The sequence below is a fragment of the Pristis pectinata genome, chromosome 5, assembly GCF_009764475.1.
Source record: "Pristis pectinata isolate sPriPec2 chromosome 5, sPriPec2.1.pri, whole genome shotgun sequence".
NCBI lineage: Eukaryota > Metazoa > Chordata > Chondrichthyes > Rhinopristiformes > Pristidae > Pristis > Pristis pectinata.
This window is the reverse complement of record NC_067409.1, coordinates 28551556-28574536: the sequence shown is the minus strand read 5'-3', so window position 1 is coordinate 28574536 and position 22981 is coordinate 28551556. Positions and strand designations below refer to the sequence as shown.

Sequence of the window (22981 nt, the reverse complement as noted above, 5' to 3'; positions counted from 1 at the left end):
AAATGTGGATGAGATCTGCTTTCTGCTTTTTCACCATAAGAGATAAGGATGAGGGTACAGTCAATTTTGGGCTTTAGTATTTATAGCTTTAAATCATAAGAAAAATTGAAAAATCGATTTTTCTACTGATTTATTTAAAAACACATACAAAGATCAATGTATAAGGAGTTTAAAAGGAAACTACGCAAAATTTAATTCATGTGTTCAGAAACATAAGTTTGGCAGACTAATATGCTTGATTGTGGTAGTATTAAATATGTGTTCTCTTTAATAATCTTATTTGTGCCATCTAACAGTATGTGCTTTTAAAAGTATTCAAACTTTCAATCTATATCAAGATAAAGCAAAATGTATATAAGATTATTTGAACCTTTTGAAATATGATACCTTAGCCTAAAATAAATCTTCTGGCATAAGAACAATCACATTTTATGGTCTAATTAAGTGCAGATTTAAGTACAATGCTTTCCATTTTGTAAGTAAAGGTCTATCTAAATTTCTCTGCTTTATAAAGGATCTTAAAAGAAATTCATAGATGATAGTTATTCCATCATTTACACAGAATCTAGCAAGATAATTTTAAGTTTAGCCATCTGGAAAATGGCCTATTTTTCAACTGAACTATGATGTCTATAATTCTGCCCTTTGTTGAGTCCAAGCCCAAGGTGTGGTTAGAAAATTCAGTGTTAAAATTTCTAACCAAAACAGTTTCATCAAAACTTCCCTAATTTAATACTCCATAGTCTTTGCAATAAAGACCAACATTCCATTAGCCTTCCTTATTATTTGTTGTGCCTGTATATCACCCTCTGCATTTCAAGTACAAGGACCCATAGTCCAGCAACTTTTTGTGGCCTTGCTCTACTTACGTACTAAAATTCTTTTTCACAAAGGACTGGAAGCAGACGGGGAACCTAACAACATATAGGGAATCTGGCTGTAGCTAGGCAATAAATACTAATGGGTTATTGAACTATTATCAGTTACATGTAGGGTACTGGCATGCTAAATTTTTTACTCCCACTTACCTATTGATGAATTGTTTTAGTAGCAGTGGTTGTGAAGAATTAGTCTATGTACAGCTTTACTGTCATTATTAGTAGAAGTTCAGTGAATTGCTTTCAATTATTGGGAGAATCAAAGTTCCTTCTACCTCTGCTTCCCCTAGGAATCCCTCCCCAATGTTTGTTTTTGCCATTTCCCCACCCTTATGAGTGACCACTGGTTTCAGAACATCTTGCAAAACAATTTCTGAAACAAAGCAGCTAACAAAACTTCTTACAGGGGAACCCTGTAAGATAAACATAATAACATTTGTCTTTGATATTAACTAGCCCCATGTGAGCAACAGGAGGGGTGGCATTCTTAAAATTTTAAGATGAGGAAATGCCACATATATCCCATTCCATTTTGACAATAGATGGGTTATTTAATTAGCTTAATTAAATCAGACTCCTACAGTGGTATTGGTATTAGTTTATTATTGTCACTTGTACCGAGGTACAGTGAAAAGCTTGTCTTACAAACCGATCATACAGGTCAATTCATTACACAGTGCAGTTACATTGAGTTAGTACAGAGTGCATTGAAGTAGTACAGGTAAAAGCAATAACAGTATAGAGTAAAGTGTCACAGCTACAGAGAAAGTGCAGTGCAGTGCAATAAGGTGCAAGGTCATAACAAGGTAAATCGTGAGGTCATAGTCCATCTCATTGTATAAGGGAACTTATCACAATGGGGCAGAAGCTGTCCTTAGGTCTGGTAGTAAGTGCCCTCAGGCTCCTGTATCTTCTACCCGATGGAAGAGGAGAGAAGAGAGAATGTACCGGGTGGGTGGGTTCTTTGATTATGCTGGCTGCTACACCAAGACAACGAGAGTCCAAGGAGGGGAGGCTGGTGTCCGTGATGCACTGGGCTGTGTCCACAACTCTCTGCAGCTTCTTGTGGTCCTGGGCGGAGCAGTTGCCGTATCAAGCCGTGATACATCCAGATAGAATGTTTTCTGTGGTGTATCGGTAAAAGTTAGTGAGAGTCAAAGGGGACAAACCAAATTTCTTTAGCCTCATGAGGAAGTAGAGGTGCTGGTGAGCTTTCTTGACCGTGGTATCTATGTGATTTGACCAAGACAGGCTGTTGGTGATGTTCACTCCCAGGAACTTGAAACTTCAACCCTCTCGACCTCAGCACCATTGATGTAGACAGGTGCATGTACACTGCCCCCTTTCCTGAAGTCAATGACCTGCTCTTTTATTTTGTTGACATTGAGGGAAAGGTTGTTGTCATGACACCATTCCATTAAGCTCTCCATTAAACTCATCGCTGTTTGAGATACGGCCTGATTTAAATGGTTCTGATTTAAACTTAACCACTGAGGCACTTGCTCTTCACTGTGTCAGGAAACAAGTAGTAAAAGAAAGAGCTGGTGGCTGTCTTTCTAAAGGAGAAAGGATATATCTGGTAACTACCTGATAACACACTGTTGTGCAGCACTACTTTCATGCTAACCAGGATTGACTCAGAACACATCTAGCAGCTCAAAACCAGACATATATGAACTATAGGATACCAGCAGAGGCAACAGAAATATATTCCACCACAATCTGCAACCTCCTGACCCTGCTCATCTCTCACTCTACATTACAATAAAGTCAGGGGTTCAACCCTGATTCAGTTTTTTGTTTTGATTATTTACTTTTCAGGATCTGGAATCGCTGGTATGGCTAACTTTTATCAGCCATCCCTATTTGCCCTTTAGAAGGTATCAGTGAGCTGCCTTCTTGAACCACTGAAGTCTTTCATTAAGTCACCACAGCACTAATCTACCTTGTTGTGACCTTGCACCTTTTGTCTACCTGCACTGCACTTCCTCTGTAGCTGTGACACTTTACTCTGTACTGTTGTTGTTTTTACCTGTTCTGCCTCAATGCACTCTGTACTAACTCAATGTGACTGCACTGTGTAATGAATTGACCTGTATGATTGGTATGCAAGACAAGTTTTTCACTGTACCTCAGTACAAGTGACAATAATAAACCAATACCAATAATCTCAAGGGAATTTCAGGATTTAGACCCAGTGACCGTGAAGGACTAGCTATATATTTCCAGATTAGGATAGGAGCGTGCAATTTAAAGGGGCACCTACAGGTGATGGTGTTCCCATGCACCTGCTGTCCTTGTCCTTCTCAGTGGTAGAAGTCAAGGGTTTGGAAGGTGCTGTTGGAGTAGCCTACATAACTGCAGTGTCTTTTGTACACACAGTAACTGCATCAGTGGTGAAAGGAATGAATGTTCATGACGGTGGGTAGGTGTCAATCAAGCAGATTGCTTTGTCCCAGATGATGCTGAGATTCTTGAGAACTGTTGGATCTGCACTCATCCAAGGAAGTGGAGAATATTCCATCATGCTCCTGATTTGTGCCTTGTAGATGATGTAAAGGCTCTGGGAGGTGAGCCACTCACCACAGGATATTTAGGCTCTGATCTGCTCAATAGTCAAGGTATTTAGATAACCAGTTCAGTCTCTAGTCAATGGAGAACCCAGGATATTGATAGTGGGGGACTCAGTAATGGTAATGCCATTGAATGAGGAGAGACTGGGGAGGCTAGGTCTGTTTTCCCTGGAGTGGAAGAGATTAAGAGGGGACATGACTGAGGAACATAAAATTATGAGGGGTATAGGTAGGGTAGACTGCAGGAAAGAAATTTAGAGTAAAGAGTAAAAGATTTAAAGGGGATCTGAGGGGGCCCTTTTTCACCCAGACAGTGACAAGTATATGGAATACACCACCTGAGAGAGTGGTGGAAGTAGAGTCGCTGACAGCATTCAAGTGTCTAGATGAGCATTTGAATCACCTCAGCATGGAGGGCTACAGGCCAAGTGCTGGAAGGTGGGATTAATAAGGATGGGTGCCCAATGGTTAGTGTGGATGCAGTGGGCTAAGTGGCCTGTTTCTTTGCTGTATAACTCTGGGAATGCCTAGAGTAGGTTGTTAAATTCTTGTCAGAGATAGTCATTGCTTGTTTGGCATGTTTGGCATGTTTATGCCTTCCGTGGCACGAAGTTTATTTGCCACTTATGAATCCTGTGCTTAAGTGTTGTCTTGGTGTTGTACATACAATCACGATCTGGTTTATTTGCCAAGGAATTGTGAATAGAATTGAATATTGTGCAATTATCAGCAAATGTGCCTTCTTCTGACCTTAGGATGAAAGGAAGGTCATTGATGAAGCAGCTGAAAACAGTTGGGCTTCAGCCATTTATGCTTCGTAAAGAGTGGAAAGGACAGGACATACCTGGGCTATTATTCATATTGTCAGATGGCTGCCAGTATTGTATCTGTACTGGAAAGCTTGGCTAGAAGCACTTAGTTCTAAAATAAACTTCTGAATCATTAACTCAGTTCCTCTTTCCACTGAAATATTATCTGTTTCCCTTTACACAGATGCTGCCTGACTGCTGAGTGTTTCCAGCATTTTATATTTTTATTTGATTTCCAGTGTCTGGAAGTTTTTGATTTTCATTTACCTCAATGTGCATTGCCTGCTACACAACCATATATCCATGTGTTTAGTTCATGTACAACATAGAAGGTAAAAAATTAACTGTTTTTGTGTGCATTTTGACACTCTAAGTTGGTATTGGTATATTATTTGTCACTTGTACCGAGGTACAGTGAAAAACTTGTCTTGCATACCGATCATACAGGTCAATTCATTACACAGTGCAGTTACATTGAGTTAGTACACAGTGCATTAATGTAGTACAAGTAAAAACAATAACAGTACAGAGTAAAGTGTCACAGCTACAGAGAATGCAGAAAGAGTGCACATTGATGATCTTCATAAAGGTCCAGAAGAAATAAAAACACTGGGCAATATTTTAGAGGTCCTGGCCCAGTCACTAACTTGGAACTCAGGGCTCATTTCAGCCAGCTTTCTTTCATCCAGCATCTAGGATTTCTGATGTATGGCCAAGAAAGTTCCTGATCTGAAACTCCTTGTTGCCTCCTTCCACCAACCCCAATCCCCTTCAGCTCCCCATATGTCTCCTTGTCTTAATCACATCACATGGAAGTTTACCTGCATAAAATCCTGAACATAGAAACATAGAAAATAGGAGCAGGAGTAGGCCATTTTTCCCCTCAAGTCTGGTCCACCATTCAATATAATCATGGCTGATCATCCCTATTCAGTACCTTGTTCCTGCTTTCTCCATATACCCCTCAATCTCTTTAATCTATGGAAATTCTTCTTGAATATATTTAACGTTGTGGCCTCGGCTGCCATCTGTGGTTGGGAATTCCACATATTCACCTCTTTGGGTGAAGAAGTTTCTTCTCACTTCAGTCCAAATTGATTACTCCATCCTTAGTTTGTGACCTCAGCCCAAAACTCATCCACCATCAGGAACATCCTTTCTGTGGTCTATCTAGTCCCATCAAGATTTAATGTCATCCTCATTCTTCTTAACGCTAGTGAATATAAACCCAATCATCCCAATCTCTTTTCAAACATCAGTCCTGTCATTCCAGGAATCAGTCTGGTGAATCTTTACTGCATTCCTTTCAGATTAAGAAGATCCTTCCTCAGATAAGGAGACCAAAACTGCATACATTACTTAAGATATGGTGTCAGCAAAACATCTCTGCTTCTATATTGAAATCTGCTTGCTGTGAATGCCAACATACCATTTGCCTTAACTGCCCAGTACTCCTGCAATACTTATTTTCATCGATTGATGTACAAGATTACCCAGGACTCATTGGATCTTCCCCTTTTCTAATCTATCGCCACTCAGATAATGATCTGCCTGTCTGTTTTTGCACCAAAATGGATAAACTCATTTTCTTCAACATATATTACATCTGCCATACATTTGTCCACGCACTCCATCAGTCCAAATCACTCTGGAGCCTCTGCATCCACCTCACAACTCATACTTCCACCCAGCTTTGTGCCATCTGCAAACTTGGAAATATATTTAATTCCCTCAACTAAATCAGTAAATATATATTGTGAATAGCTGGGGTTCAAGCACTGAACCCTGTAGTACTCCATGAATTACCGCTTGCTTCTCAGAAAAGAGCCTGTTCATTCTTACCCTTAGTTTCCTGTCTGACAAACCATTCTCTATCCATATAAATACATAATCCTCATTTCCACAAGCTTTCATTTTGCACATTGATCTTTTATGTGGACATTGTTGAAAGTTCTCTGAAAATTCAAATACATCAGATCCACTCGTTCTCCCCCATCCACTCTACTCATTACACCCTCAAAGGATTGCAAAAAATTTGTCACACATGATTTCCCTTTAGTAAATACATGCTGATATTAACTGATTTGTTCACTGTTTTCCAAATGCACTTCTATTAGTAATAGACTCTAGCATTTTCCCCACTACTGATGTCAGACTAACAACCTATAATTCCTGGTTTACTGGCAGCAGAGACCAGACCAGTTGTACTCAAACTTTCTGCCAATTCTTGAAACCTCTGCCACCTGCTACCTGTATTACAATGAGGAGAATGTTTTAAGTTTCACTGATTTTCAGGACCAGATTTTTACAACCCTTTCAGTCTCAGAGCTATTCACACTATATAAAATCTTAGAAAACATTTATTAATGGCTCCATCTCAATAAAGATTACTCAGTCAGGACTGCAGAATACAATAGTTTATTGGATCACACAGAAGTAAAAGCTACCATAATTATCAGAATATAATCGCATCATATGAACATCTGATCTTTAATAGATGTAGAAAGGCGGCTAAGAAGCAGCAGGACAGCTCAGACTTGACAGCTTGCAGTAATGGGTTGCTTCTTTTTGGTTATCTTCACAAGCTGGTTAACTTTTAGTGCTAAAGCAAGCTAAGGCTGTGAGGGCTACATCAAAAACTTCTATCTACCCTCTTCTACTATATTCTGCTCTGCACTGCCTCCTTTTATTATTGACTTTAGAGGCAGAAAAGGCCCTAAATCAAAGACATCAACTTAACCATCCAATTTTAAGAAGACAGGTAAGAAGATGGCTTCTCTTACTTTGGGAATCTGCCCAGGACACATCTCCATGGTTAGGTATCTAGTTAACTTCTGAAGGGCAATTAGTTCAAGAAAAGATCTAAGCAGCATCATTCCCAATCTCTTATCAAGTTGAAAAATACAACACCAAGATTTGCTTTCTGGACTATGTCCCTGTTCCACCAATAATCTCTGTAAAGGAGTTCATACTGTACCTATCAAGGCCATTATCACATCTAACAGGATGCTATAATTTTCAAATACAGCCATGGAAATCCACTGTTCTCATTAAGAGGGCTAAGGAAGGAGCTAACAGACAGAGCAACTTCCAAGTTCTAATAGAAAAGCAAGGCAAAATGAAATTCCTTACAAAGGAACAATATTGTTACATTGTCAAGAAATACAAGGAGTTAAAAAGATTAAAACTAAGATCATAACATCTTCAATGAAAATTCTAAAGTATGGTATATTTATTCTCATCTTATGTGAATGTCTCATGGGTCATGCCATTATCCAACATCACCTATTTTTGCAAAATAGTTATTTTATTTTACCTACATTTTCTTTATGCAGGAGCTCCCAGGGCTATGAATAACCTGACTTACGGAAATCTGACTATATGCAAATTCTCCCATACACTTTTAAAGCACTTTTCAAGCTAGTAAAAATATTAATAAATTGTTTCATAGTATTCATTAATGATTGAATACAGTACATATTCCATTAGTTTAATTGTGGGTAGTGATAAGGTGATTATTCAATGAAATGAAAGAATTATAGCAAATGTATGTAGATCGATATGATATGGGTTAATATAGAAAATGGACATTTCTGACTATGCAGAACAGCTTACAGACAGTTCACAAAAAAAGGAACCCTTAACCCTGTAATCCAGGAACTGCCTGACCCATTTTCCTACCCATATCACAAAGGTCTACAGCTCATGCTGTACTTTTCCCTTTGGAATAATGTTAAATCATTTTTGTAACAATATCTTCATAAGCCATGCAATAAATATTTTATCATGATTTATGTAGTACAGAGTGAATGATTTGTTGAATAATGCAAAGGTGAAGAAATAATAGAATAGGAAATTTATTGGAGCAGTAGATTACCTGAAATTTATTTGGTGACGATATTTTTTAAAAATATCATCACAGAAGAGTGTAGATTTTCACAGAAAGCGAAGTGATGAGAACATAATTCCTAGCAATTCCAGTGTACCCACTGAATGATAAAGCAGAAGGGAACCAACAATCATTTTGGTGTTGACCCTGACATCTTCAAAGGCAATAATGTACTCCTTTCCTAAGGCTATATCAGAGGGATTGTCAGGCACAAACTCAGACAGCAAGTGCTGTAGCCAGTGGGAGAGCCATTGGCACCCAACACCTCGGGATGATACTGGAATCACAAGCAAGAAATCAGAAGTTGATATTTGGGGAAAGTTTGGATCAATGATTGAATGATGAATCCATTTCATAAAATGTTATTTAATTGGGTATGTTACACTATATTTATCAACTAAGTTTTATTAACTAACCTCATGGTCAGCACAGACATCGTGGGCTGAAGTGCCTATTCCTATGCTGTACTGTCCTGTGTTCTACATTCTAAGTAATGAACTAAATAAGTAACATTACCATTTTATCAGTATTTTAAAGGCACATTCATATCACTATAGATGTTTGAATGCTTTCATTCAAAATTCCTGCATGACCAGGTAACTTCCTCTGAAAGAATTCAGACCACATTTGTCTTGTATATATAACAAAAAAAGAAATCAGTATTAGTGCACAAATAAATGATAGGTTTTATAGTCTGTGCAATTGTTCAAGTATAATGGAGTAAAACTTTCAAAATATAAAACTTGCAGCAAAGCTGTGTGAGTGATGAGAACAAGTATTATTAATTAAGGTACGAAGATCTATGCAGCAATAAATGCTCGATTTACGGTATGTATGGTATGGTAGCGTAACAGTTAGCATAACGCTATTACAGCACCAGCAATCGGGGTTCAATTCTCGCCGCTGTCTGTAGGAGTTTGTACGTTCTCCCCGTGACTGTGTGGGTTTCCTCCGGGTGCTCCAGTTTCCTCCCACATTCCAAAGACGTACGGATTAGTAGGTTAACATGGGTGTAATTGGGTTGCGCAGGCTCGTTGGGCTGGAAGGGCCTGTTACTGTGCTGTGTAAATAAAGTTTTAAAGTTTTTGCCATTGATTAATTTTCATTAACTAGAGAATGTAAGCCAACCTGATCTTTGCATCCTAACTTCTGACATACCCTCCTGACACTCAAAGTTCTGTCAGTTTTGTGTCATGGCACATAAATATATATACAGCCGTATCTACTCTAGAGAGTACTGAGAAACAGATGGACATTGGTGTCCATAGATCTGGCAGCACTGGTAGATATGGCAGTGAAGAAGAAGATATACAGAATACAAGAACATGAAGGTTATGGTATAATGTTATAAAACTTCTGGTTAGGCCACAGCTGAAGTATTGTGTGCAGTTCTGGTTGCTAAACAATGGAAAGCAGTTGAATGCACTAGAGAGGAGATTTACTAAGATGTGCTTTGGATGGAATATTTCAGTTATGAGGAGAGATGGCATAGGTTGGGTTTGTTTTCCTTGGAGCAGTGGAGGCTAATGGGGGACCTGATGGAGGTATAAAAAATAATGAGGGGCATGGGTAGGGTGGATAGTGAAAACTTCTCCCCATATTGGAGATATATAAAACTAGAGGGCATAAAGTGAGGAGTAGGAGGTTTAAGGTGAGGAGTAGGAGGATTAGAGGGGATATGAGGATTTTTTTTAAATCCAGAGGATAGTTGCAATCTGGAATGCACCGCTTGAGAAGATTGTGGAGGCAGGTGCAAGTGGGAGTCTTTTAAAAGAGAGTTAGGAATAGATCAGCCAGGATGTTCTGATAAGGATGAAGAGCAAAGATGGCCACATTAGGGAACCTTAGATGACAAAGTTTACTGAAGGCTTAATCAGAAAAAAAAAGCATAAAAAGCATATGGCAGGTTTTGTAGATTACAATTAAGCAAGTCCCTTGAGGAATACAGAGGGCACTTAAGAAAGCAATAGGAGGGCAAAATGAGGTCATGAAATATACCTACCGGTAAGATTAAGGAGAATTCTAAGTAATTCTATAAGTATATTAGGAGCAAGAGCCAAGCTAGGGAAAATGTGGATTCCCTGATGGACCAAAGGGGTAATCTATGTGTATAGCCAAGGGATGTGGACAAGGTTCTACATGAATACTTCTTGTTGTTTTCATCATGGAGGCAGACGCAGAGGATAGAGAGTTCAGGGAGGGATTCATTGGTAGTCTGGAGTTTGTCAGTATTAAGAAGGTGGAGGTGTTAGATGTCTTAGAAAGCATTAGGTGGATAAAACCCCAGGGCTGCTATGGGAAACAAAAGAGGAGATTGCTGAGGTCCTGACAGAGAATTTTGCAAGTTTGCTCTATGACTCTATACCAAGTAGATGGAAAAATTATAATAGAAGATGTTTCAAAATTGAAAAACTGCAGATACAAGAAATCTGAAATAAAAAACAGAAAGTGACGGGCCTTTCTACTGTAACAATAACTCTTTCTTTTTCCACAGATGTTGTCCCCTGCTGAGTGCCTTCAGAATTTTCTGTTTTTATACCAGAAAGCATCTTGTTAACTTCTTACAACCTTGACTGGAGCTGCTGAGCACATCTTTTAAGAGCTCTCTCACGTTTTTACATACATTTCCAGATGATAACAGAACAATTTCTAGTGACAATTTTAAACTTTAGTTATTTTTCCATTTCCAAGCCTGTTCTCAAAAAGAGATTCCCAACTAAACAAGATTCATGATATGCATATAGTTACTTGGCCACATAAATGAAACATAAAATGGCCACTTGAACATTACTGCACCTGCCCTTCAAGTTTCAATATTTCTTTGCTGTGCTACTTTGCCTCGGCTCCTTCAATATGAAAGTAGTTTAGGTCTGATGACCATAGCAAATGCTAAGTTGATTCAAATATTAATGTATTCTGTACACCTTACCTTTCAAGCTAAGTTACATAGCTTTTGCTACAAATTTTAACTGTATAAGGAACATATGTGGAAAAATTGACAGAAATATTGAAGAATCAATGCACAGTGCAATATTGAGAAGCTGTGTTGTTAGAAGAAATGCTTTTCAGATGAGACATTAAAATAAAACTCAAGTTGCTTGTTCAGATTGAAGAAAAAAACATTCACAGTTCTTTTTTCTGAATAACTAACTCTTGTTCCCAAGTTCTTCAAGATAAATGACAATAGTTGCTCCTCTGTTATAGCTTTAAAATTACTTGATAATCTTACAGACAGATTCAGCTGAAGTATGCAGTGGAGTGCTGACTGGCCTACATCTGCTCCTGTTTCTTATGTTCTTGTGTGCCTGGGTGTATGATCAAGCACCATTATAGTTCCTACGCGTATAACGTGCTATGAAAAGTGGATCATCGGACAAAAAACAGATATTAGATAAACAGAAGAATGCAAAATCAGTTACTGGATTTCCTGTAGGCCAGTGGTTCCCAGCCATGTCTGTGACATTCCCGCCTCCCTTGCCCTCTCAGGGCAGATGCCAGAGATTACAAGGTCAGCGAGGCTTCAATTACATGGTGAAATTTAGTAGAAAATTCACAAAAAAATGTAAATATAAATAACAATGTACTTAGCATGCTTGCTGTCCTGGCTGTAGGGCTGCTAGCAATTCCTGGGAAATCCTGTAACAGCCTTATCTCCTCAGAAATACATTCACCCCCACCATTATCCAACATTGAAACAGTTTTGGAGCAAGAGGCATTCTGAGATTTCCCTGACTACCAGCCTGATTCCCTTCCTCTGCCTGAATCCACCTTGCACTTCTTCTCATTCCATTTCCACGTGGAAAAGAGATTAGTTGCATTTAATTACAATCCAAGAATTTTAAAAAAAGGTCCCATCCCTGGATTAAAATCTATCCTTTTTATAGGACCGTCTTTTTCTTCATGTTCGGCATTTTCGGTCTGATAAGCCATGTAAGTATTTCCTACTAAATTCTAAAACTACCCAAATACCTAGGCTTGAAATTCTACCAAATGTTCTTAAACATCTGTGGACCTCAGGGCTGGAAAATAAGATTTCTCAAAAATTGCAGGTATGGTTTCTACGATTGCTTTTTTAGTTACATACATTATGCTGTTGTGTAATACTTTACTCTTCACTAAGTCTAATTGAACGAGCCATGTCTTTAATCCTTGAATTTATTTGAAAACCATTAATTTTGTTTCCAATTACAAGAGTTGTTGCCTAATTAAGCAATTGGTATTTTGCTTGTAAAACAAATGTTATGTGGTTAACCAGATTTTGATCTCATTCAAACACGACGCAATTTATAGCTCTGACCAAATGTTTTATATTAAAAAGATTATTGTTGCAGGTGTTCAGCATATGTACAATAGCATAGGCAGTTATATAAATATGTACATATTTCTACAACACAAAAGCATTGTTGAGCTTCTGCTAACCTAATATAGAAACAGATGGCTCATGCTAAAACACTTAAAAATTGCACTTCCTTCCGTTGCTAGACCTCATTAGAAACTGTTTTAAACATATAGTGTAATTCAAATACCAGAAAATAAATATACTTGTATATCAGTTCATATCTTGATAATGTGATAATGAAAGAAAAATATATCCCAGTGATTATAAACTGAAATGAAGCTTTAGTTCTCTGCAAGTAATTACATAACGAGTTTTACACAGAATTAGATGTGACACAATACTTCTGCATAGCAGCTTACTGGTATCTTGCACATTGGTCTGATTTAATATTTTATGCCCTAACAGCTCATTATTAAAAATCTAAGATGATTAGATGATGACACAAAACTAATTAGGAATGTGAGTTGTGATGAGAATGCAAAGTGACTTCAACAGGGTAAGAACAAGCGGGTGGGCAACAACACAGCAAATGAATACAGCGTGGAAAAAAGATGAGGTTTCTACTTGGGAGTAAAAAAAAAACAGAAATGCTCTGTATTTTTAAAATAGTGAGAGACTGGGAAATGTTCATGTTCAAAGGAAACAATATGTGCTTACCCCGAAGTCACTGAAAGCAAACATGGATGTAACAGGCAATCAGATTAGCTGTGATCTCGTTAAAAGGCAGACCAGGCTCAAAAGATTGAGTGGCCAACTCCTGCTCCTATTTCGCATGTTTCTGTGCTCATGGCTAAAGAGTAGAAGCACAGAGCCCAAGACACCAACATTTTCTGTATTCATTTGCATTGATCATCCACTTCCATCAAACAACCCATCCCAATACCGCCAGTCAAGGATCAAAACAACATTATCAGTGCTGAGGATCAGGCACCAACCTGCTGCAACCCCTGCAGCCCCCAGGTCCTACTAGAACTGAAGGATCCTTGCCAATGTCTCTGACCTGCTCCAAACACTCCTCACTAATTGGAAGCCAAGTCTGACAATCAGCCTGACTCACTGGCAGGGATCATGCATGTTCAGAGTTTCCCATCAAAAACTTTGTGTCCAACCCCCAACCATGCTCATCAAATCCACTTGTGTTGATATTGGATCCGTGGCTCATATATTCTCTGAAAAGAAATGTCTAAACTTTCAGAAGAATATTTGTTGTTTTCTAACACAGTATGTGAGCAAGCACATTCATGGGCTAAAGTTTATGTCATTACCTTCAGGTATTTCACCACTTTCTGAATCTGCCAATATTCAGAAGGCAAATCAGTGTTGGATTCCTGTTGTCTATCCATATCTTGTTGCTCTTCCTCACTATCTGTAGAACTTTCATCCAATTCTTCTGCCTCTAGAGAACCACTGCCATTACAAAATAAAAACAACTTAGTAGCTGAAAAAGAAACTGTTCACTTTTACACTGTTAGAATATTCCTTTGGCTGTATGTTACATGATTTATTTAAATATGTAAATGATGAAAAATATTCATAAAATCATTTTAATCACATTGTCTCTCCTTTGTGCCAAGTCCAGTTAAGTTTTTGGTCAATGGTATCCCACAGATTGTTGTTAGTGGTGAATTTGACTTTGGTGATTGGACTGCATGTAGATGAGAGGTGGCTACATTTCATATTTTTTGGTGATGGGTCATTGTTTGGAACTTTTGTGATGTAAATGTTACCTGCCACTTAATAGTCCATACCTAAATATTGTCCAGATCTTAATGTTTGCAAGTACAGACTGCTATTAACTGAAGATTAATACATGGAATATAATAGTTTGCACTGCTGGAAGTTGCTCAAAGGTAGCCCAATAATATTTTTAACTTTAATTAAGGGTCAAGGAGAGCAACAATATTCCTCAGTATCCCTACAAAAATTGTCAATGCCATCCACTCCACACAGCAACACCCCTTGCAACTATCACCTTGAGACTTTGTCAACAGACTCCACATAAGAATTTGTCAATTTCCTGTCCACCAATAAGGGCAACCTTGGTCTCAAATGACTCAGTTCAAAACAGAAGACACATAGGCAGGTGATAGTGCCAAGCACTAATAGAATTCAGGCTCTAGATACCCACCAATGTGCAGAAGCAGAAAAAGTGAATATTTTGCACAAATGAGTGAGTGTTAAGACAGTGCTAGAGTATGAAGGAGTCTGTATTAAGTGGGAGCAAATTAAGAGAGATTATGTGGTCAACAAAAACATGTTTAAAAAGCATATACACAGCCACACAAAGTGCAGTGAATTAGACTGTTGAGCTACCCACATGAATAGCCATATTGCATTTCAATGCAATGGCAGTATCTGAAGTATATCTCACAACAAAAAAGTCAAGATGATTTATTTTTTATTTCTGAGTACAAGGTGCTCAAAAAAGGGAAAAAGAGTGGTTGTACTGTTAAGGAGTTGTAGTGGTGTAGAAGTAAGATACCCTAGGAAGACAGAATCCCTCAAGTTAAGAAGCAAGAAGGAGGCTATCATACTACTATGGAAATTCTATGGGTCACCAAATATTGCAAGGGAAATAGAGGAATAAACCTGTGATAAAGTTTCAAAATGTTCGTGAACTATAGAGTGGTGTTATTGGGTGATATCAATTATCCCAGTACTTCCTTAACAAAAAAGGGGGAGAGTTTCTGAATTATGTTTAGACGTATTTCCTTTATCATTGCTGGAGCTGGCTCAGGAAAATATAGAATTATACATTTATAGAGTTGTACAGCATGGAAACGTGCCCTTTGGCCCAAATCGTTCATGCTGACAAAGTTGCCTACCTGCGCTAGTCCCATTTGCCTGCATTCCGCCCATATGTTTAAAACTTGCATATCCACGTACCTGTCTAAGTGTCTTTTAAATGTTGTAATTATACCCACCTTTACCACTTCCTCCGCAGCTTGTTTCACATACCTACCACTCTCTGTATGAAAAAATTGTCTCTCAGGTCCACTTTAAAATTATCCCCTCTAGCTTTAGACTTCCCTACCTTGGAGAAAAGATCCATTCACTTTATCTCTGCCCCTCATGATCTTATATACCTCTAATAAGGTCATCTCTCAGCCTCCTTCGCTCCAGGGAAGAAAAGCCCCAGCCTGCCCATTCTTTCCTTATAACTCAAGCCCTCCAATCCTGGCAACATCATTCTGAATCTTTTCTGCACCCTCTCCAGCTTAATTCCCAGAATTGCATGGAATACGCCAAGAGTGGGCTCACCAACGTCTTGTATAGTTGTAACATGACATCCCAACTCTTGTACTCAATGCCCTGACCAATGGGCAAGTATGCCAAATGCCTTCTTCACCACCCTGTCTACGTATGTCACCACTTTCAGGGAATGATGTATTTGTATCCTGAGGTCTCTGTGTTCTACAACACTCACCAGAACCCTGCCATTTACTATGCAAGTCCTACCCTGGTTTAACTTACTGTTAACTGGTCATTATATCATAAGAATTAGTAATTGAAAAAGGCAAGGAGCAACCTAAAGTAGAACTTCTTAATTGGAGGAGGTTTAACTTCAGTGGGGCCTAAAGCAATAGGGTCAGGATAAAATGGAATAACATAACTCATTCGGCTAGACCTTCAGTTTTGATCCCAACCACTGAAACTGAATTAAGTCCCAGATTTCCACACATACATTATAAAGTATGGAAATCCAAGACTTCCTGGTGGATTCAGAGGACCAAATATTTCAGATTGCCCCACCATTAAACTCGACATGAAGTCCAACTGGGAAATCACCAATTGGATCCTAGACAAGATTAAGCATAATTTCTGAATGATTTCAATGGGGACTGAAGGGAATAGATTTAGGTCAGTGCAACTGGCTCATTCATTATTAACTTCATTTAAAATGGAAATAGGCAATATAAACTTCACACATTCCAATTACACCTTCAAGGCAGTAATACAATGCTATTAGCCAGAGGACTTTACCAACCAACCACAAACACAGAGTGACATCAGGATAAAGGTTAAAATTTATCTATGGTCCCATGATTAATTGTCCTCCACTCTCATCCCATTTCACCCAATGATTATGTACAATCTTGACTATCCTACCCCAACATGGGAAAATGCAAAGAAGATAAACTGATTATTAACAGAAGCTCACATTTTCTTCAATGAAAATTTCTTTTCTTTAGATGCTTTGCACTTGTATCTCCTGGTTGTAATTATTTCCTCATTTTCTTTGTCTTGTTTAATCTTGCTGGGAGTCTGATCTTTCAGCTGAGTTTTGTCATCTTTTGAGCTGTAAAAGATAGGAACATTACCTTGAGGATTGCAGAGATCACATTGCGTACAAGTTAGCAAATAATAGGCTTGAACTATGTAAAAAGAGAATTTAAACACCTTTTATTCCTACTGAGAATGCTGATCTTTTAGAAAGTTCGTTAAAATATTTTAGAAAGTTGTTGGGATAACAAGGAGGGAATCTAAACAGTTATCAATTCAACAAGTCGCATTTAGTTGACTTTGGGACCTAATAGAGAATACCTGAGTTCTAAATGGAACACACAGATAAACAACTGAAGAAGGCAATCGTGCACAAACCTCAGGCTAACTATGGATATAAGAACAGTTAGTTTCTGAACAATTAAATAGAATGTCTATTGACATCTGTAGACTTGTGGCTAGCATTGATGCATCTATAGATGGAAAGAGAAGCCAATTTTAAATGAGCATCCACCTTTTGTCTTCTTGAGGAAATTCCACAAAGGAGGCTAAAGGACAAACAAAAGAACAATGAGACAAGAGGATTTTCTTTAAAACCAGCAGCCTAAACTTCAGAGAAAGGAGATCATGGATCACTAATAACCTTGAAGTGAATTACGGGAAGAGGCCTGAGGCAAAGATGTTCCAGAGAAAGGAGATATTAATGCATGCAGGGATGTTTGAGGGACTCCACAACTTCGAATGGCAGCTTCAATATAAAAGAGATCAGCATTAATCAGCAACAACCAGGAGAACAAACAATTGCAGAAGGGTGGACCCTGAATCAGGAGCCCAGACGAGACCAGCAACCCTTGGAGTGAGCCTGGCCAGTTTCTCTTAAATTGGTTAATATCTGAGTCTAAGCTAGGATGTATTGATTGAATTGTTTAAACTTGTGGTCTTCTTTTAATGAGTAACTGATATGAAATAAAGGAGTGGTAAAAGTTAAAGGTTTGCCTTAAAGTTGATCAAAGGACAGAGGGTCAACCAGACAGATACTATTGCAGTACTGAGGGAATATTGCACTGCTGGAAATGCCAGCCAAGAAATTGCTTTACTACATTTAAAGGCACTAAAACAGCACTCTGTGTCGCCGTAACACTGTTTGTCAAAATCCCTTAAACAATATGACCTTCTATTACTTTTCCCAGAATAGTGTTGCTGAGTTTCAATGTGTATCTTGGCATGGCATCAGTTTCAATGCACACTATTTTTTTTGATCAATTGCAAGTTCTCACAGCTGTTGGAATTTAATCTAGCAGCAGCAACATCAGCAGCAAGCTTTTAACAGAAATACCAGAACAAAAGCAACATTTTTCCAGATATTGGGCACTGTTCCTGCTTAAAGCATGGATGCTGCAATGATAGCATGAGTGGGGGCTGGTTTGTGGGAAATAGTGCTCCTAGAGGATCAGAGGAACCTGGACAGGCTAGTGAAGAACAGGACCTGTGGGAGGTTCATTATCTGTACAGGGTGCCTACAGTAATCCTTCAGGACTATAGTCAGGTACTCCTGGCAGGCAGCTACCAGAGGTATCTCTGTATGGAGCAACACTATGTGCATGCAGTCTATGAACACCTTCACTCTGGGAAAGTCTGCAAAGCAGGCAAATCTTCCTGTGAGCTGAAAGAAAAGTAGAAGAAGTCTGAATGATTTCCCTCATGCAGCAGTGACAAACAAACTGTGAGATGTGGCTTATGTCAATGGAAACAATTTGGAATGATCCTGAAGCTAGGAAGCTAAAACGGTAGTGACTTCCATGCACTCACCAATGAGTACATTGCTGAGCCAAGAGAGCTCCTGTAACTTTGTGCATATACATACAGTATGTTCAAAGAAAACAAATATGCACATCACGTATCTCCCTGCTCAGACAAGGCAAGGTTGCGCAGAAGAGGCAGCAGACTCAGCAAGCAGGAGAATCCTCCACCAAGACAAACCAGCCAAGAGGGGAGGGTGTTCAGTCTCATGGATTCTGCAACAATCAAGCCCCAGGAGCAGACTTGGAATATACATTCAATATGTACTTAATTGATTTGGCAAATACAAAGAGAGATATGCAGAGGGAAAGGGTGTAGCAATATTGGGTAATGTCTGATACTCTGGAGAAAGACACAAATATCAAGACACTAATTATATATTATTCCAGCTGCAATCTACTTAATTTGGACAGTGGCACAGTAAAGGGTAACCAAGGTCCTGACATTTGGAACGATGTTCAAGAGAACATTGTCAATTAGAACTTAAAGAAATAACAGTAGAGGGGCTCAAACAAGAGTCAGCTGCAGAGTTCCTGCATGGGCAAATAGAAATGGTGCCATTAGCAATGTATCCTGGATGAAGCGATGATCATGTGTCAACTATCAAACATAGATTGGAAATAAAAGGTCTGAAAGATGCAAAGGAACATTTTGTCAAGACGTGTATTTTTCTCAGATGCAACAAAAATAATGTATTACAAGAAAATCCTTTGCCATATACATCAGAGTAGTTTAATCAAAAGCTTGTATCAAATATGGTCACCAGAGAGGAAAGAAACAAATTCTCTGTTCCATACCTATGTATGGAATCATTTCAGGAAACTATAGCATAAATCAGCAAATGGGATTTTAGGACAATTGCCGTGTGCACAACACTGCAGAAACCCTAAAATACTAATCTTAGAGCCATAAAGTGCTGGTGGCTAGCTGGCACATCTGATGGGAATGTAGTATTCCAGAGGGCAGATGTGTGCATATCTGATCCATCATCCTGCCATTGAACTCACCACTAAGTAAGTTGCCAAAATGAAAGGAATATACACTTAATATGTGGCCCTTAAATTTTGAGCCAGCTATTTAGCACAACCCCATTCATTTGAGTGATTACATTTATGTTGTTAGTTACTTACTAACAGTTTAGGGTGTTTCAAAATAAATTTATCATTTTAATTGCTGATCTTTTAACAGATCTTTTCTTTAAATTATTTTATCTTCTTCCGTATCCAAATGTCTGGTTGATCAGGCTCTTAGTTTGTGCTAACAGCAGCCTAGTTATTACTCATGGCCTGCTGTGTTTTGCAGAAGGACCATAGTAACAATGCTGGCAGTGTTTAGGGAATCATGCCGCCACAAAAATTTAGTGCAGGCATGAGATGGAGCACAGGGGTGGCTCTGCAGGCCGCAGGCATAAGAAGCAGACCTCAGTCAACACTATTTGGGTCAATACAGCAGTAAAAGAGGTTGTTTGCCTTAATCAAGTTCAGGCCAGCCTCTATAGAGGTATCTAGTCAGTCCCGTTCCCATGGCCCTGCATGTTTAGTTCCCTCAAATGCTTATCAAGTTTTCTTTTGAAATCATCGTTCACATCTGCTTCCACCACTCTTGTGGGCAGCAATCCCCAGATTACCATCACTTGCTACATAAAAATGCTGTTCCTCACATCTCCCTCTATCTCTTGTCCATAACCTTAAATCCATATTGCCATGTCCATATATTAGCCACTAATGGGAAAATAGCTTGTTTTTTTGTCTACCTTTTCTAAATCTTTCAATATTTTATACTTCTATCAAGTTTCCTATCAACCTCATTGCTCCTAGCTTCTTTAGGCTAATTCTGCAGTTAAGATCCCTCATCTCTGGAATCATTCTGGTAAATCTCTTCTGAATCCCCTTAAGGTCCCTACTTCCTTCCTTAAATGCAGTGACCAGAGGGTGCAGAGGTACAACTGGATGAGACAGTGAGAGTGCATGAAAACTAAATTATAAAACAAATTTTGGGCTCATTTTTCTGTGACAAAAATTTTCTACATTTGAAAAACTCCCAGTTTTATCACACCGCAAATATATTTCTTCTTTTATATCAAGCTGCAGGTCAATAAGTTCACAACATTTCACCATTGATTACTTACATCTGCTGATGAGATGAGTCCAGGCTCTTAAGGATATGTTCTTCTTTCTTTGCATCCTTCATCTTAGACTTTAGAGGTTGTTTTTTTCTCTCAAACTTATTCTTGTCCTGATAATCGTTAAACTTTTCACTCTGATCAAGTTCATCATTAATAGGTACTTCTGTTTTCTGGGTCTTACGAGTAGCTGTGGGTTTCTTTTGTAGTGCAAAGTTCTAATAAAAGTTACAATAAGTTGAAAGAATTTCTGAATAGTAGAAAAGGAACACTCCTGAGAATATATTTTCTTTATCAATCCAAGTATGGTTATCATAGCATAGTAGTTAAATTACTAAACTAGTCCACAGCTCCCAGACTATTGATCTAGAAACATGAATTTGAATCCCACCATGGCAACTGGGGAATTTAAATTCAAGTAATTAATGTAAAAAAACTAATTTTTAAAAAAAATTCTCAGTATCAGTAATTATGAAACTTCAAGATTGTTGTAACAACCCAGCTGGGTCACACAAGTCAGGATATCTGCTCTGATCTATAAGTGAGTTGAGACCCACCATCATGGTTGAATTTTAATTACCTCTTTGGTTCAGGAACAATTGCGGATGGACAATAAGTGCCAGCTTTCTGAGAAACTTCTTCATCCGTGAACAAATAAAAATTGTCTTACACTGCTGACACATACACAAAGGGTTTTCTTAATACAATGATAAATAATAGGCAACCTAAATTAACCTATGGGTTAATTTCCCGCAGATTTAAGAGGTAACAGCCACAGCATCTATATAGCAGAGTTTCATATAAGCTTTTACATAGTGTTTAAAGTCTTGCACACTGCACTGCTAGTATAAAAATAGTACGGGGAAGGGAACAAACAATTTCATAATAATTTTATTATTTTTGCTCTAAGTCATAATGGACAATGAAAACATCAACTGTTGTAGACTAAAAATACATACCTCACAAACTTGCCTTGATAATACAATTTTTTGTATGTGATGCAGTTTAATGGAAAACTGGGCTCTTAAATTGAAACAAAGGAAACTATGAAGGTATGAGAGGAGAGTTGGGTTAGGGCTGATTGAGATAGTATATTGAAAGGCACAGTAGCAATGGTTAGCATTCAAGGAAATAATGCATAAGTTGCAAACAAAAATTCCTTTATGGCCCAAGAACCCAAAAGTCATTGAGTCATTCTATGGCTGACTCAAGGAATTAAAAAAGCTTTTAAATCAAAGAAAGAGGCTTGCCAGAAATGGCAGTAGGCCTTGGGAGCATTTTAGAACCTGGCAGAGGAGGATCAAGAAATTGATAAAGAAAGGCAAGATAGTATATGATTATACACTGGCAAAAAACATATAAAAGCTCTTGCAGTCTATTTTTATGTATGTAAAAGGAATAGATTCCTTTAAGGCACAGGACAAATTGGGCCCCTTGCACACAGAGAAAGGAGAATTTACAAAAGTGGGATAAGGACATGACAGGGGAATTAAACAGCTATGTTGTGCCTGTCTTTACAGAAGAATCTGCTGGATATATTAGAGAATCAAGAATCTAATGATAACGAGGAACTGAAGGCACTGAGTGTTAAATAAAAAAGTGCCATTTGGCCAATTCCTACTCATATTCTTATGTAAAACAAAATAATTTCTCTAATCTGGCAGGTTGGTATTTTAACATTTTAGCCAAAGGACAGACCTCTGAAAATGTGGAACTCCAATGACATGACAGTTTAGGTTTTGTCCATTAATCTTTTAGATAACCAGAAGTGCAGTCTCTAGTGGAGTTGCTGCCTCACAGCTCCAGCAATCTGGGTTCAACCCAATGCTGTCTGAGTGGACTTTGCACATTCTCCCCGTGACCATGTGGGTGCTCTGGTTTCCTCTCACTTCCCAAAGACATAGGGGTTGGTAGGTATATTATCCACTGTAAAGTGCCCCACTAGAATCTGATGAAAATAGTGTCGAATTAGTGTAAATGAGCCCTTGATGGTAGGCATGACTCAACGGGCTGAAGGGACTGCTTCTGTGCTGTATGACTTCATGACTCTATGCTTTATGATTTATAAATTGTCTTTGTAGGCTTAGCTTAGGGAAATCAACCAGGACTAATATAACTTAGACAATGGAATGGAAACTTAATTTGTTTATCAAAGACAGAATGTATTGGAAGCAGATTAGATGGCAGCATTAAATTACAAGGCTTTATTAATAAATTGAGTAAATGGGCAAAACTCTGGTGAATGCTTATAAACATAGTGAAATGTGAGGCTGGCCAGGAGTGTGTTGGAATTGCCAAGTCTAGAGGTAACAAGAGGATAGTTTTCAGCAACAAGGGTTGAAGCACG

The 22981-nt window shown here is 38.4% G+C and overlaps 1 protein-coding gene across 1 annotated transcript in view; it reads right to left on the bottom strand.

The window, feature by feature from the left end:
- The window catches only part of odad2 (outer dynein arm docking complex subunit 2), a 188691-nt gene that overhangs the window by 120771 nt on the left and 44939 nt on the right, over positions 1 to 22981 (bottom strand). The window contains exons 8-10 of the mRNA XM_052015638.1: positions 20641 to 20852; positions 16651 to 16788; positions 13754 to 13895 (exon numbers count right to left, since the gene is read on the bottom strand). Coding sequence (XP_051871598.1) covers positions 13754 to 13895; positions 16651 to 16788; positions 20641 to 20852 — 492 coding nt within the window. The remainder of the gene's footprint in view (positions 1 to 13753; positions 13896 to 16650; positions 16789 to 20640; positions 20853 to 22981) is intronic.